General features: G+C 46.9%; 1 protein-coding gene across 1 annotated transcript in view; it reads right to left on the reverse strand.

Annotated features, from left to right (window-relative positions):
• ANO2 (anoctamin 2) overlaps nucleotides 1-14,873 on the reverse strand; it is a 334,924-nt gene that overhangs the window by 14,759 nt on the left and 305,292 nt on the right. Inside the window, exons 21-23 of the mRNA XM_084764895.1 lie at nucleotides 3,280-3,432; nucleotides 2,868-2,920; nucleotides 942-1,123 (exon numbers count right to left, since the gene is read on the reverse strand). Of these exons, the coding sequence (XP_084621021.1) occupies nucleotides 942-1,123; nucleotides 2,868-2,920; nucleotides 3,280-3,432 (388 nt within the window). The remainder of the gene's footprint in view (nucleotides 1-941; nucleotides 1,124-2,867; nucleotides 2,921-3,279; nucleotides 3,433-14,873) is intronic.

The following is a 14,873-nucleotide window of genomic DNA, read 5'->3' on the forward strand; positions in this document are numbered from 1 at the left end:
GATAATCTTCCTAAGACTGATTTTTTTTCACTTGTTTTGACTACACTGCCATTCCAATCCCACCATATGTTATAAGATCAGGTTCTAGCATCTTCCTTTCTCTATATGTCAACAGAACCACAGTCTTCAGCCATGCCCAGACTCAGCCTCCCTCCTATGCCTGCCACCACTACCTCTGCAGCACTGGGTGAAAAAATCTTTTCTTCTTCCCTTAGTTCCTCTGTGACTCTAGCCCATGCCTTCCACACGTCAGGTCTCAGTGGTGCTGCAGCCCAGCTGCCCCTCTGTGCTCTCCAAACCCTCAGTCCATCTTCCTCTCTGAAACCACATCAGTTACATACACACGTAGGCTGTGCGCGCCATTCTCTGACAACTAAAAGGCCAAGCCTTCGTATGATATCATATTGAAGATGCCGTGAGGTTTTACAGCTTCCAGTGTGTTCTTCACGCTACTCAAATTCAGCATCTTGGCTTACATGATGCCAGGAGTTCTGACACGCCTTATATGACTTGCCAGAAGTAGCTTCTCAAATGCCCTCCTTCATTGACACTCCATTGTCTAGCTCCATGCTGGAGTACTTTCCCTTGCTGACATCCAACTCCTCACAGCCCATCCTGGAAGCTCCACTCCAGTCCCTTGTGATCTCCTCAGTCTCTGAACACCCCCTGTGCACATGGGCCTACAAGTGATTCCATATGATGACTGACCCCTCTGTTACTTCCTTTCCTTGACAACATGGTCAAAGCTACATAGCATTTGATCCTCTCTATCACATCGAGCAAAAGGTACTCAGTAATATTTAATGATTCAATTAAATGAGTTCATAGCAACCCAGGAGGAACAGGAGATGGAGAAAAAGAAGAACGAGCTCCATCCTGGTCCTGTGAGTAAACTCTTTAGATCTATTGCTCCTGGCCCTCCTTCCCCTACATCATTTTACCTGCAAAACTGAACCTCCTGGTCGAATTGCGAGTTTTCTGGCTGCGTTCCTTCCTTCAGCTGGCTGACGTTGAAAAAGGAGAGAGTGTGGTTCACAAAGCCGTGGAGAGTCCCATTGTGGCTATAGGAGTACTGGTACACAAGGCGGGGGATAAAGTCGGAGGTGACAGCGATGACAAAAGCCTAGGAGACAGAATCACAAGCACTGAGGGTGGGTATGAATGGGTGGACGGCACAGGAGGCATGTGACTGAGGGACTGTCCACTCTTGGGCACACAAGAGGAGCCTTGACAAGGAAGCATCTACAATATGCTCAAGTGCCTGCCCGAGTTCATATGGCTTACAGTTTTAGCCAGGGGAAATGACAACAGTGAATGTTGGAAGTTTTGGTCCCACTTCTAAAATATTTGGTTTGACACTGCCGTTGGCTGCTCCAAAACAGAGTTCAGGGTACTCTAAGACAATCACTTGTAGTCACACAAGTGGTGCTAGTAGACTAGGCAAGGGAGTTGGAGATTGTGTACATCTACCCCGAGGGTCACTAAGAGCCAGAAACACAGTTCCAATTTCCTCAATCAGATTGTCACCTGTGGATACTTTGCAGCACCTGTGCAATAGAAGCTGTTCCTGTGTTCATCTTATGAAAGGGGAGAGGCAGAAGGGAAGGACAAAGGGCTTGCTGGATGGGCCATGCACAGCCCACACAGAATATGGGGTGTCTAAGAGCTCTGCAAACAGCCATGAGTAAGCTGAGTGCAGGTGAGTGATTGCATGTTTGGATTTGGAGTTACTTTCTGCAAAGAGAACGTTAAATCTTTTTGGCAGCTGTTTATATGACATTCTGTACAACAATTAAGGCCCCTTAAAGTCTGGTTTAGGTATTTATTCTAAATGTACATACGTAAGTGGGCCATACCCATATCTGAAAATTAATAACACACTTATAATCATCATAACTGTGATTTGCTGAGCACTTCTCTGTCTTTCCACTATTCCACATCATTTCCAGAGTGATCCTATATGGTGAATGTGAGCCCTATAGCTTGTTGTTTTGATGTGTAAGCAGGAATTAGAAAGACCAGAAAAGCAACACGCCCTGTCGCTCTGTAACACAAACAGAAAGTACTGACACCACTGGTCTCTTTTCTAGCAGACATGGCTCAAAGTAACAGCTGGCCCCCTTCCCAAAAGGGGCACTTCCTATACCCAGACAATTAACCTGCAGCAGACTGATTCTGCCTCCCTCCACTCCGCCTCTCCATCACTTATGGGCAGGTCAAGGCAGCAGGTTAGACTCAGAATCACTGTTCTGCTCTCAGGAGCACATGAGCTGGGGCTTTCCAGATGTACACCTGGATGGCTAGTGCCTTCTTGGGAGGAAGAGCTGGAGGGAGACCCTGTCTGGCTACTGTCCATCAGGGTACAAAAGCAAAGGAATTCCTCTGCCATGTATATAAGTCTGGCAAGGCAGCTAAGAGGCTCGCAGCAGGTAGGACCCCATTTCTTTCTCATCCTAGCTTACCTTACAGGGTACCCCAGTCCACAAGTGTGACTAAGTCTTTGAACTGAGAATGCAGAGGACCCATAATTAGGGATGATAACCCAGGCAATATTACAGGTATTGTTTAACTAAAGGGTAGAAACAGAATGGGAAGAGATGGGCAGATAGATCAAATTCTTTCTTGGTTATTCTTGGCTCCAAGGAAAGATTTGTTTTTGACTCTTAAGGCCAAGGCATCCGGTCAAGGCGTTGCTAAATTGCAATGCTGGGTAGCAAAGTGAGTCACAAGGCCTGTGTGTGCCACAAAGCAGGAGGCTGTCTGAAAGAAAGTTCCAGATGAGGAAAGTTGGGAGGTGAGGGAATCGGTCCCTGCCTCTCTGGAAGCTCCTCCCATGCAGCCAGGGCATACTGAATGCAAGCACTTACATTGATGATGACGGAGAACTTGCCAATTCCAGAGAGAATGTCAAACCAAATTCCTGTAAGACAGAAGTGGCGGCATCTCTGGTTAGTCCCACCCTGGGCTCAGAGACAGCAAGGCCACAGAATAGGATGACATTGTCTAGGCAGGTTACCTGGGAAGGCTTTCAGTCCCCTCCCAGAACGAGGCTTGGAAGAAAAGCTTAGGGCGCCCCTTTCTAAAAGCATAGGGGGAAAACTGGGGGGTAGTTGATATGACTTCCCCAGGCCTTTTTACACCCAAGGATGGGAACAGTAAAAATTCCAAGGGGCGAATAGAGGAGGGATGTACTGGCCTCCTGAGCTATGTGGAGCAGGTGGTGGGAGGAGCCATGTGGGGAGGGACAGCAGGGTGCCAGGCCTCTAAAATGGAGCATACCAATGTCTTTGGTCCTCACAGCATCCGGGCGTCTCAGCTCTGTAACAAACTTTTTTGCATCCAGCCGCACTTCTATGACATTGTTGAGGAGGGCAAACACTGGTGCCAGGGGAAAGGAGGCCACAAACAGGGTGACAAAACCAAACTGGATGACTAGGAGAGAGCACACAGGAGAGGCATCAACAGGAAGCTGTGGGAGTGAACGCCATCTTTATACTGTGGTGCCTGGTCCTCTCTCTCTCAGGCCCCCCCTTCCTTCCTCCCCATACTTCTAGGCTTCCTTCTCATTTCTGCAGCCAGGCCTGGTGCTGTTGCTCCAAATCAAAGCTCTGGATTAGGCACAGCAAGCCAAATCAAGAGATATGTGACAGGGACACTTCCCTTCACCTCCAGAAACTAATTATATGTGGCTAACTTGGGGGTTGGTAAACTCTGTAAGTGGCCAAAGAGGAAATATATTGGGACTTGTGGCCTGTTTTATCACTTCTGCCATTGCTCCCAGGAATGGCTTGCTTCCAATAAAGCTTTATTTATAAAAGCAGTCTACAAAGTAGGCTGATGTTGGCCCACAGCCCATGGGTTCCCAGTCCTTAACACAGCTTCAAACACTGCCCCCCAAAGTTGGACCTTTTTGTTTCTTCAGTCTTGCTATATAGCCTACGCTGTCCTTGATCCTCCTACGTCAGCCTACCTACCCCATCTCAAATACTAGGATTATTGACATGAACTACCAGGCCCACGTCTGGGGTTTCCTTTTCCACAGATAGAGCCATTGCTTCTATTCGGAAAGAACTCATTCATCACGCATTTATTGAGAGCTGGGAAAATGTCAGGTGTTGTGCCAAATATTTAGGAAGGCAAGGGCCCAGTCCTGTTGTGGAGTGGCTGGGATTAGAGGAGGAGAGATAAGAGTGTATGAAGATGTTCAACAGGACTTTTGCAAATGTGTTGCAAGAGAAAAAGAAGAATGTGCTAGACTCAGAGAACCAAAGGAGACAGCGCTAGAGTCCACTCAGGGTGAAGGCTAAAGAAAGTCTCCATGTGGATGACCTCAGCATTGCCCAGGAGAAGGGGTATGATACACACAACTAGGAAGAAGCAGAGAGCAACCTGAGCTGTAGGAACAGTGAGCAAAGACACTCAGCAGCCATCCAGCAGCTGCAAGGTGTCTTGCTCTACCTGGACCCTTGCCACGACTTCCCAACCACCTTCCTTGTCACCAGTCTTCCCAGGCTTGCAGCACACATACCCTGTAATATGACCCTGTCACCTCCCTACTCATAAAAGTTTCCATGTTATCCCCTTTATTTACTGAATGGGATATGAAGTCCCTTATTTTGGCACACAGGTGAGTCAGCCTATTCTAAGATGCCTCTCTAAGACCATCTCCAAAATGCCCCCACACAAACACCCTGCTCCTGCCGTCCAGGACAAACGTATCACCCCGAGACTTTCCACATAACAAACCCTTTCCTCCATCTGAGCACAGCAACTGCTCTCCAGCTGGTGAGTTTCTGTGGGTCCCCCAAGACCAGAGCACTCCAGTGCTCTGAGCTCCCCCTTCCTGGGTTCAGGCCTCTGCCGCAGCCAGCGCTGGGCTGGGACTCATGTGTCTCTCTCCAGTATAAAACAAAAGGCTCCATATACTCCGGAGGCTGTTTGCAAATTTGCTTGTGGAACCAGCCATGGGAAGCCAGTCTAGTTGGATTCCCCACACACTAACAGCAAGTACCAGCCATTCTGTCCCTCAGTTATAGCAAGTAATTAAGAATCACAAAATAATGCTCACCTGATTGGCATCTCCGAATGCATGCAGAAGGGCTTCAGACACATATAGTGTCTAGTACCTAATAAATGTTACGCATGGAAGCTGGGGAGATGGCTCAGTGGGTAAAGTGCTTGCTTCCCCAGCTCCCCTCCCCAGCACATATGTAAAACATCCAGTATAGTAGCACACATCTCTAATCCTAGTACTTGCCAAGGGAGACAGGTGAACCCCTAGATTTGCTGGTTACCCAGTCTAGCCTAAATGTCAAGCTCCAGGTTCAGGGGCAAACTCTACCTTTAAAAAAAATGCAAAAAAAAAAAAAAGCGTAGCTCAATAGATGGAAATACACACATAAATGCATATACTGAGACACAAATTGTAAGTTATTTATGTAAGTAGTAAGCTAGTTATGCATTATATATACTGTTATTCTTAGTGAAAGACATATCAGAACACAGAGATGATTGCAATGTATACTGTATGGCTTCATGCTAAACAGACACAAACTTAAGGTTTAGAGATGCAGTGAGTCTGAAAAGATCCAGATCCCGTGTTCAGACATGTTCCTACCCTGACTCAGGCCTTTGTCTATACTTCTGTTCTAATGGACAGCTCAAACATCCTGCTTTAAATTCCCTAAGGTAGGGGGCCGGAATGCTGTGACTGTTGTGCCCTTAGACAAGCTTTTTCACAATTCCAGGATAGCCATAAAGAAAATGAGAAGACAGGACCCAAAACACAGGGATGTGTATGTGTCCATACACAAAGAACACAAGCCAACTTCACTAAAAGTTTCCAGAGAAAATGCACACAGAACTCGTCCCAGCAAGGGTGCTTCTGATTTGGCAGGCTTTTCGGCTCACAGGTGTGGCCACTGCTCTTGCTCATACAACCCTGACCTCTGCATTGTTCTAGATCCCCAGTGGATTATCAGTAGGTTCTAGGAGTCCAGCAGGTGTCATCAATGCCAAGATGTCTCTTATGCATCAAGATTGGACTCCTGGAAAGGCGGGGTGGAAAGGGGATGAAAACCCAATCACAAATGCAGTATCCTGGGGCTTCAAAGATGGCGCTGCATGGAAAAGCACTTGCCAGTCAAGCCTGATGGCCCAAGCTTGACCTTCAGAACCCACATAAAAAGATGGATGCAGAGGAATGTCCCCATAATCCTGGCATTGCAATAACAAGTTGGGGAACTGAGACAAAAGAATTATATAAAAGCCCATGGACCAGTTGGGTGCAGTGGCACATGCCTGTAATCCCAGCACCCAGGAAGGCAGAGGCAGGTGGATCTCCATGAGTTTGAGGACAGCCTACAAAGCAAGTCCAAGACATCCAAGGCTACACAGAGAAACCTTGTCTCTAAAAACCAAAAATAGAAGAAGAAGAAGAAGAAAGAAGAAGAAGAAGAAGAAGAAGAAGAAGAAGAAGAAGAAGAAGAAGAACAACAACAACAACAACAACAACAACAACAACAACAAAAAGAACAAGATGAACAAGTAGGAGAAAGAGATGATGAAGAAGAACAAGAACAAGAACAAGAACAAGAACAAGAACAAGAACAAGAACAAGAACAAGAACAAGAACAAGAACAAGAACAAGAACAAGAACAAGAACAAGAACAAGAACAAGAACAAGAAGCATCTGCTGCTGCTGCTCATGGACCAGAAAGTCTGGACTGCTCAGCACAGAAACAGAGGGGTTCTGTCTCAGAAACAAGGTGGAAGGAGAGAACTGACTCCTCGAATCTGTTTTCTGACCCCCACATGCAAAAGCACATGCACGCGCGCGCGCACACACACACACACACACACACACACACCAAGTAAATAATAAAAGTTTAAAAACATCAGTGCCTGGAATATCTTTTAAAAGAGGATGCTTTACTGAAATTTTAATTTAGGAGTCAGGGGTAGGGCTTAGAACAGAAGGAACAAAGGGAACTGGAAAGGACCAAGAAAAGCTAAACAGAGATTAGCCTACTTTTCTAAAACCTGTGACACACATGTCCACATTTAAAAACATATATAGATGCTGTTAGTCAACTGAGAACCACCCACATTCCTGAACCAGGAGCTCCCTCACATCTCACCCCACCTTCAGTGACTCAGGGACAATGGCCCCTGCCATCACTAAGAGCCATCATCTCCATCATCATTGTATTTTCCCTATGATCATGCTCCATTACTCATCCCCCATAAAACCCACCATCAAGATTAGTCTGCCACTGTTTCTATCCTGCTCAGAGGCAGCCATTTTGTGTACCCTCTTCCCTAATAAATCTCTTGCATGAGGTCTGTTGCATGGTGTGATTTTGTTGCATTCATTTCCTCCCTCCCGCCACATCCTAGACCCCTAGTCAGCAAGATGGGGTCTTGGCTGCTTCTCTCTTTAGAAGTTAGTGCTCTTGGTTCAGTGAGTTCAGGGGAAGCCTGATCATGAGGAACTTCCTCTAGAAGAACTGTGTGAACACCTCAGGGCCTCAAAGGGCATCATGGAGTGGAAAGGGGTAGTTTACTTATGAGTGGTTTCTATTGCACATAGCATGACGTCACCACATGCCTGCCAACGGAACTAGGAAATGAGCATCCTTGCAGGATCATGGAGAAAATGGGACTTTCCACTTAGCTCATCTCTTTAGTGAACTGCTGTCCTCAAGGGTAGCCCTTTCCTTTCTCGCCTTCACAGATTATCCCGACACAAATTTTTTTTTTGACATCAAAGCTCTAGTCTCCCACTCCCACGTGTGAGTCAGTGTGGTCAGCATGCACAACCTCAGAAGAGTGGCAGAGCACGCCCCTGTCCCTCCTCTGCAGTTACTCTAAAGTATCCAGAGCCACAGAAAACCCCTCCATATACATGTCCTGATGTTGCAGGTGCTTCCATCTTGGGCTGAGTACCCTTGAGCATTTCCAAGGGGCAATCCAAAGAGCTGAAAATAACCAGCAAGTCTTGATTTAATCTTGGTGGGAAATTGTGTGTGTGAGTGTGTGTGTGTGTGTGTGTGTGTGTGTGTGTGTGTGTGTGTGTGTGTGTACCTCCATCCATAACCCTCCAGCATGCAGGTGCCAAATCCAAGACTTGTTCTTTTCAAGGAAAAGTCTGGAGGGCTGAGTCAGATGGGAGCCCTGATGGGTTCACTTCAGAGGACACAGGGATGCCGGCCTTCACCAACACCAAGATTTGTTTCTAAAAACAGCCAGCCTCCCTTAGGACAAGAGAAACACAGGAAATCCTCTGTGTGGCTGCATAATAGAAGCCAGCTTGGCTGGGCCAGTGACAGATTAACCCTGGCCAAGCCAATTAGGGAGGAATTCATAAGTTGATTTTCAACTAACTCCTTACAAAGCCTGCCGTAAAGGGCTCCAGAAATGCTGGTTGGGAGCACATGAAGCCTAGAAACACGTCTGGGCACAAACTCTGTGGGTTTCCTCGGCTCACACTCGAGCAGCCAAGAGCCTTACTAAAGAAGCACCAGCCTTACACTGCCTGATGCTGTAGACAATTAAAACCATGAGCGATCACCTGGGCTTGGGCTAAAATAACAAGGATGAGTGGACGATGCTAAATGAGACAGCAGCCAGCCAAGGACATTTCAGGACAATCTCCTTAGAGAGAAAAAACAAATGGTGTTTAGTACTTAAAATAGGACACACTAGCCAGGGTGGACAGAAAAAGTAATAATGTGACAAGTTCTCATTTTCACTCATTTATTTAAAAGTCACCAGTGAAAATATCCGCCCTTCCATTGTGTGCACGCATACGCGAGCACACTTACACACGCGATAACGTCCAGACCCTTGGCTTGGCATTCAAAGCCCACTGGGATCTGACACAAACTTCCTCATTTCTTCCTGTCTACTCCATATTTTGTCCTTGGGGCTAGTATCTAGTTGGAATGTTTGAGGCCAATTCTACCTGCTTTCCAACCACTTCAGCCCGTCTGCGCGTGTCGGAGCCCCTCAGTAAAACACTGTTCTCAGTCTTCTATGCTCTGCTGAGTGGCTGGCTAGTCATCACTCAGGCTCAGTGCAGACCCTGCCCCAGCCCCCCTGTTCCCCCACACACACCCCTTTGGTCCCTCCTTCCTTCCTTTCCAACTTTTCGAGCTACACTGAAGTGCAAGTGTGACAGGCATCTCTCCTCTCCTCTACAGCCCTACAGTGCTTTGTACATAACTCTGTTTGTTTGCCCCACTCACCGGGAAGGAGGGCAGCCAACCCTGAGAGCAGGGTCCTTATTTGACTCTTTAATGCCTCTACAGTGCCCTCTGCAGTGCTTGTCATATAAACAGATACTAAAATGCTACCTGTTATATAAATGGAACGTGTTCTCTCTCTCTCTCTCTCTCTCTCTCTCTCTCTCTCTCTCTCTCTCTCTCTCTCTCTCTCTCTCTCTCTCTCACACACACACACACACACACACACACACACACACACACACAGCAGAAAGTGAAAATGTGTGAACTGCAACCATTACCCTTCATAGTGAGGTGAAGAACCTGCTTCTCCACACAGTAGTTCTCACTGCTTGCTGCTATGACAGGCACAGGACACTGGGGAAGAGAAAGAATGTCCCAATTCTTGTGAGGACAACTCTGTTTTTACCTCCTTCCACCTCCATTTATTAAAAGCAAAACCTCCCATTTAGGAGAACTGAAAACTGGGGCCTTCACCGAACTGGATGATAAGACCCTATTGCTAAAGACACCTCAAGCTGCAATAGGCAGGGTAATCAAGCCAGACCAGAGCCAGAAACCAACTCCCTGCCGGGCTTTCAGGGTGGCGGATGATGCTTTGGGCTAACAAGAGGCATCAGTGATCTTACTCAGCTCTGCACTTAAAACACTAATACCAACCTGCCAGGTACAATGAGTCCACCTACCCAACAACGAGCAACTGCTCTCTGATTGGCTGGGAGGCTGGTTCCACCGCAGAAATCTATGTCTGGTGCTGTAAACCTGGCCAAACGCCACGGGAAAGTCATCGGCCCCAAAAGATAACTTATTCCTGATGTTTTGCTAAATGGTGGTAAACTGCCTTCTAAGTATCTGTGCTTGTGCCCACAGACACACGCTACTCTAGGCTCTAATCAGTGAACAGTTCTGTAGTGAACAGCAGTGAACACAGAGATGCGTGGTTGCTTAAGATGCTGAGAATAAGGGATATAGGAGGGTTCAGCCCCCAACAAGATGTTTATGTCACCCCTTCATGGCTCAGGGAACATTACAGGAGCGATGATAGAAAGAATATGAGCCAGAAGATGGGGAGAAGGGTTGTGAAATGCCACGCTCAAGACATGACATGCAATCATGGAGTCATAGCAGCTATGGGCCCTGGGTCTAAACAGAACTGGCCCTGCCAACAACCAGCCATGTATTTGGGAAGAGCTCGGGGGACTTTTCCCCCTTACTGCTGAGTGACTAACTGGTTGATGGTGGATTCTGAGAGAAGGGGAATATTGCAGCCCTAGTGTGTAGTTCTACACCTATAGTTATACAGGGAGCCCCTGTGACCAGCAGGTCATAAAACCAAAGGACACGAATGTGGGGAAATGTGTGTGTGAAAGGAAGGGAACAAGTGAAGGTGTGAGTGAGAGCATCAGAATGCCTTTTCTACATTTATGAAATTATCAGTGAACCAGTTTAACTAATAAATAAAAACACATTAGCATTGATACTAAAAATAAGATTATAAAAGGAAACAGGCAAATGACCTATCATGGCTGGTAAGTTTAGCAAGAAATGTCCAACTTTACTGCTAATAGATACAATTAAGATCTGCTAAAGGAAAAAATGTAATGGTAAGTAGTGAGAACTGGGTAGCGCCAAGCAAAGGCTCCTAGTATAGGCCCAATGCAGAAACAGCTGGGAAAACTGCATTTTCTGGTGTGAATGTGCCTGAGATTCTGGCATTTCTGTGCTACCAATGTCCCACTGAGGTTAGAATGCTCTTCCAGGTGGCTTGCCTGGAAAAGAAGTGGTTCAATTAGACTAAAATAAACTCCTAACACCGTGCCTGTTACATACTATGCTTTCAAGTGTCACCGGAGAACCATAAAACTATTTCAAGCCCTGCACATAAAGGCTTGGGTTGCGCTGTTTCTTGCTACACTTGTCTGGCTAGTCTTTGAAATTTGTCTCCAATGTTGGATTTTTTTCCTTATATTTTCATCTTAAGAAAATAGGAAGAAAACTAGGACCTTAACGCTCATCATCCTTTTTGTGAACCAGTGGTGAGCGAGTCAGGGGAGGAAGGGCACCCATGGTGTGTTTGTCTTCTCGGGAAGGAGGCAGTTTCTTCTGCTGAACAATTTTGGCAAAGCACACGGCACTAATTCAGTCCTGTTCACAAGCCCATATCTTAAAGCTATGCCCCCACCACGCCCTTCTCCTAAGAGCATCTGGTGACAAACAAATAAGACTTGGGAGGGTTGGTGGACTGAGAATGGAAGGGAGCAATGGGAAGGTGTGGTACAGGCCATGTCCTCAGCCTGGATCTCTGATGCTGGGGAAAGCAGTAGCATGCGTGACAAAAATGTGACCTCTCAATATCCACTGCTCCTCACTCCCTCACTTGGTCTGCCCTTCAGTCACTAAGCATCTATGGAGCAGTCCGCCTAAGGGACCTCAAGCTCATCTCTAGAAACCTTGATCAGCAGTGCTATGGTTAGAATTTTCTCCTCTTCCCACCCAATCTGTGTGTTAAAATAGGATCTTTGAGAGGGGATTCGACAACGACGGGTTAATGTTGTTATAGGACAACATTGCTAATTGTTAGGAAAGTGATTTTATAATAAAAGCAACTTTGTCCTGTCTTGTTCTATGTTCTCTAGTGCTTTCTCGCCCTTCTGCCTTCCGCGGTGGGATGACACAGCAAGAAGAGCCTCCTCACCAGCTGGCTGGACTTCTGGAACTCCAGGAACATGAGCCAAATACATTTTTACTGTTTATAAATGACCCAGTCTGTGGCATTCTACTATAGCAACATGAAGCCGGCTTAGATAAACAGGTTGCTATGGTCCTTGTAAGCACTCCAAGAAAGCGCTGAGGAGGAGGAGCGCATAAGCATCTTGACGGTATCCCAGAGTTCTGACAGTGGCACAGTCACTGGACGCTGTGGAGCACGAGGCAGGAACAACATGTTCCCACAGCAAGTCCCCGGAAAGCAGCACACTATTACTAACCACTGGCTTTGACTTGAAGACCAAGTACCTCTAAGGTAGGCACACATGCGGTATACATGGAGTTACCTGCTCATTCTTGGTTACCTCTGCCATCCCATGTCTACATCCCTCTCTCTGTCTCTCCCTGTCTTTCTCTCTGTGTCTATCTCTGTCTCTGTCTCTCTGTCTCTGTTTCTCTCTGTCTCTCTCTGTCTCTGTCTGTCTCTGTCTGTCTCTGTCTGTCTGTCTGTCTCTCTCTCTGTCTCTCTCTCTGTCTGTCTCTGTCATCTCTGTCTCTCTCTCTCTGTCTCTCTCTCTCTGTCTCTCTCTCTGTCTCTGTCTCTGTCTCTGTCTCTCTGTCTCTCTCTCTCTCTCTCTCTCTCTCTCTCTCTCTCTCTCTCTCACACACACACACACACACACACACACACACGGAGTGGAGAGGACGTCTGAGCTCATCCTTCCTTCCGTCTACCCACATCACATCATTATGACAAAACAACTGAGAGACAAAGGTCCAGGAAGCCAGGTGAGACCGGGAAGGTGTTTCCGGTCTCATTATTGCTACAAGGACCCTTGTGTGTTTTTGTTCCTTTTTCTCCAGAAAGCTGCGAAAAAGCCAACAAAATGAAAATAAAATTAGATTTTGAAAATACAATAAAATATATGGAAATACTATTGAAAAGGAAACAAAGAACTCAGAAAACAGGGAAGAAACAGATATGCACACTCTAGGGACCCATGATGTGCCTGTGACATGATGACAAAGCTTCCTTCTGTGCTCCCAGGTTGAACAAAGAGAAGCGGAAAAGCAGAATAGTTTCCAATAAGTTTTACACTAAGAGTACCTCCCGCCTGTTCCCTCCCTCATCTCTTATTCCTCTACTTGCTTTCTTACTCCTTTCTCCCTGTCTCCTGGCACTGGCCAGGCACCTTCTGCATGCCAGGGGCAGTAGTTAGCGTAGTAACCCAGGTATGGCATCGATGTTTCTAAGTATATATGGGTGAAGGGATTCACAGACAGTGTCAAACAGTTTCTGCATCAGAAGTAAGAGGAGACAAATAGGCTGGAATGCCCCTTATTTCCCAGAAACCCTGGATGGGGGGGGCCTCTGCGCTGCCTGAACTGTGGTTAAGTGCCATTTAGAGACAGGGGCAGGTACCCACTTATCCAGTTGCATGACTCAGTTCCTATAAACAGGATGGCCCAGGGAAAGGAATTTCCCGGTGCTTGGAGCACACACTCTTGAGTTTTATTCCACTAACTCTGTTCTTTGCTCAGGGACAGGAAAGGAAAAGCAGGGGGTGGGGTAGCAGGGAGACCCACTCAGAATAGGGGTTGCACCTTACAACAGATGTATTTCTGTGTAGCTTTGTCCCCACTCCTAGCACCAATTTTCTGCATTTGTTGCATTTGTGTTGTTCATGATTTCAGGAGTATATATGGCAAAGGCTACTCATGTCATGCCAGACCCAGAAGCAGGAAATGAGATTGGAACCAGTGGCCAGGATGCAACCTTCAAACAACAACCCCCCTAGCACCTTCCTTCTAAAAGCTAAGACCTTGCACCAGAAGGTCCCACAGCTTCCCAAAATAGCAGCACTAGATGGTGCCCCAACATTCAAAACACGAACCTGTATATGAATCTGGGTACATGCCAGACTCAAACCACAGCTGCCACAGTGTTAGTGGACAGGCAATTCCACTAGTCTATGCTCAGGGACCCAGCTGAGGTCATCATCTGCTGCCATGACCACCAGATGTGCCAGATGTGTGCTGTGTTGTGTGCTGTGTGTAAAAGTCACCCCACCCCCCCGCACTCTCTCTCTCCTCTGCCCTCAGTGTGGCCACTCGGTTCTCTGCACTGCACTCTCTCCTCTGCTCCCCTCACTACCCTCAGGACTCTGCTCCCATCTGTCTGTCTTTCTTCATATCCACTCCCCTGCCTCGACCCCTTCCCCAGGTCATCAGTCCTCTCCCCTCCCCCAACAAACCTCCTTTATACCAGATCTGTTGCATGTTCTAATTTCTCAGCGGTGCACCTTGGCTCAGGCCACCAAGGATACCTCCTCGTCTCGTTGTATTTCACAACACATAGGCCATCTGTTCTCAAGATGGCAGCATCCCTTATACCAACACATCATGGAGAAGGAGTTCCCCATCCCTGGGCAAGATGAGTCACCCCAACTGAGTCTGTACAGCCAAGGGGCCTGAGAGCCCGCATGGAAGGTGATGTCTGTGGGGTCTGAGAACCACTCAACTTTTATTCAATATCTTTTTCCTTCACCAACAAACACTCTCCAGCTTCCGCCATGAATATAGGCCTTGTGTTCATGGAAAAGACTCACAGTGCTATCACCTATTTATCAGGATAAAATGAAAACAAAATTTTATCAAGAATTCATCTAGACCTTGTCACAAAACATCATTTACACGATTAAATTTGGAGGGTACATTTCTTTTTTCCTTGCCAAGTTCTGCTCTAGAAGAAAGGTCTAATGGCTCCAAGCATTTGGAGCATTTAACTTGCTGCTTCTATAGCATGACGAGGAGGAGTTTCTCCTCATAGGGCCCTCAGGGAAAGTCCAGAACTAGGCTGTGAGAGGCCTGTGGCAAAAGAGCTTTGAAGCCTCCTTTTGGGGTTGGGGACAGTGATGATTA

Source organism: Acomys minous (genome assembly GCF_964271855.1).
Source record: "Acomys minous genome assembly, chromosome: 17".
Lineage (NCBI taxonomy): Eukaryota > Metazoa > Chordata > Mammalia > Rodentia > Muridae > Acomys > Acomys minous.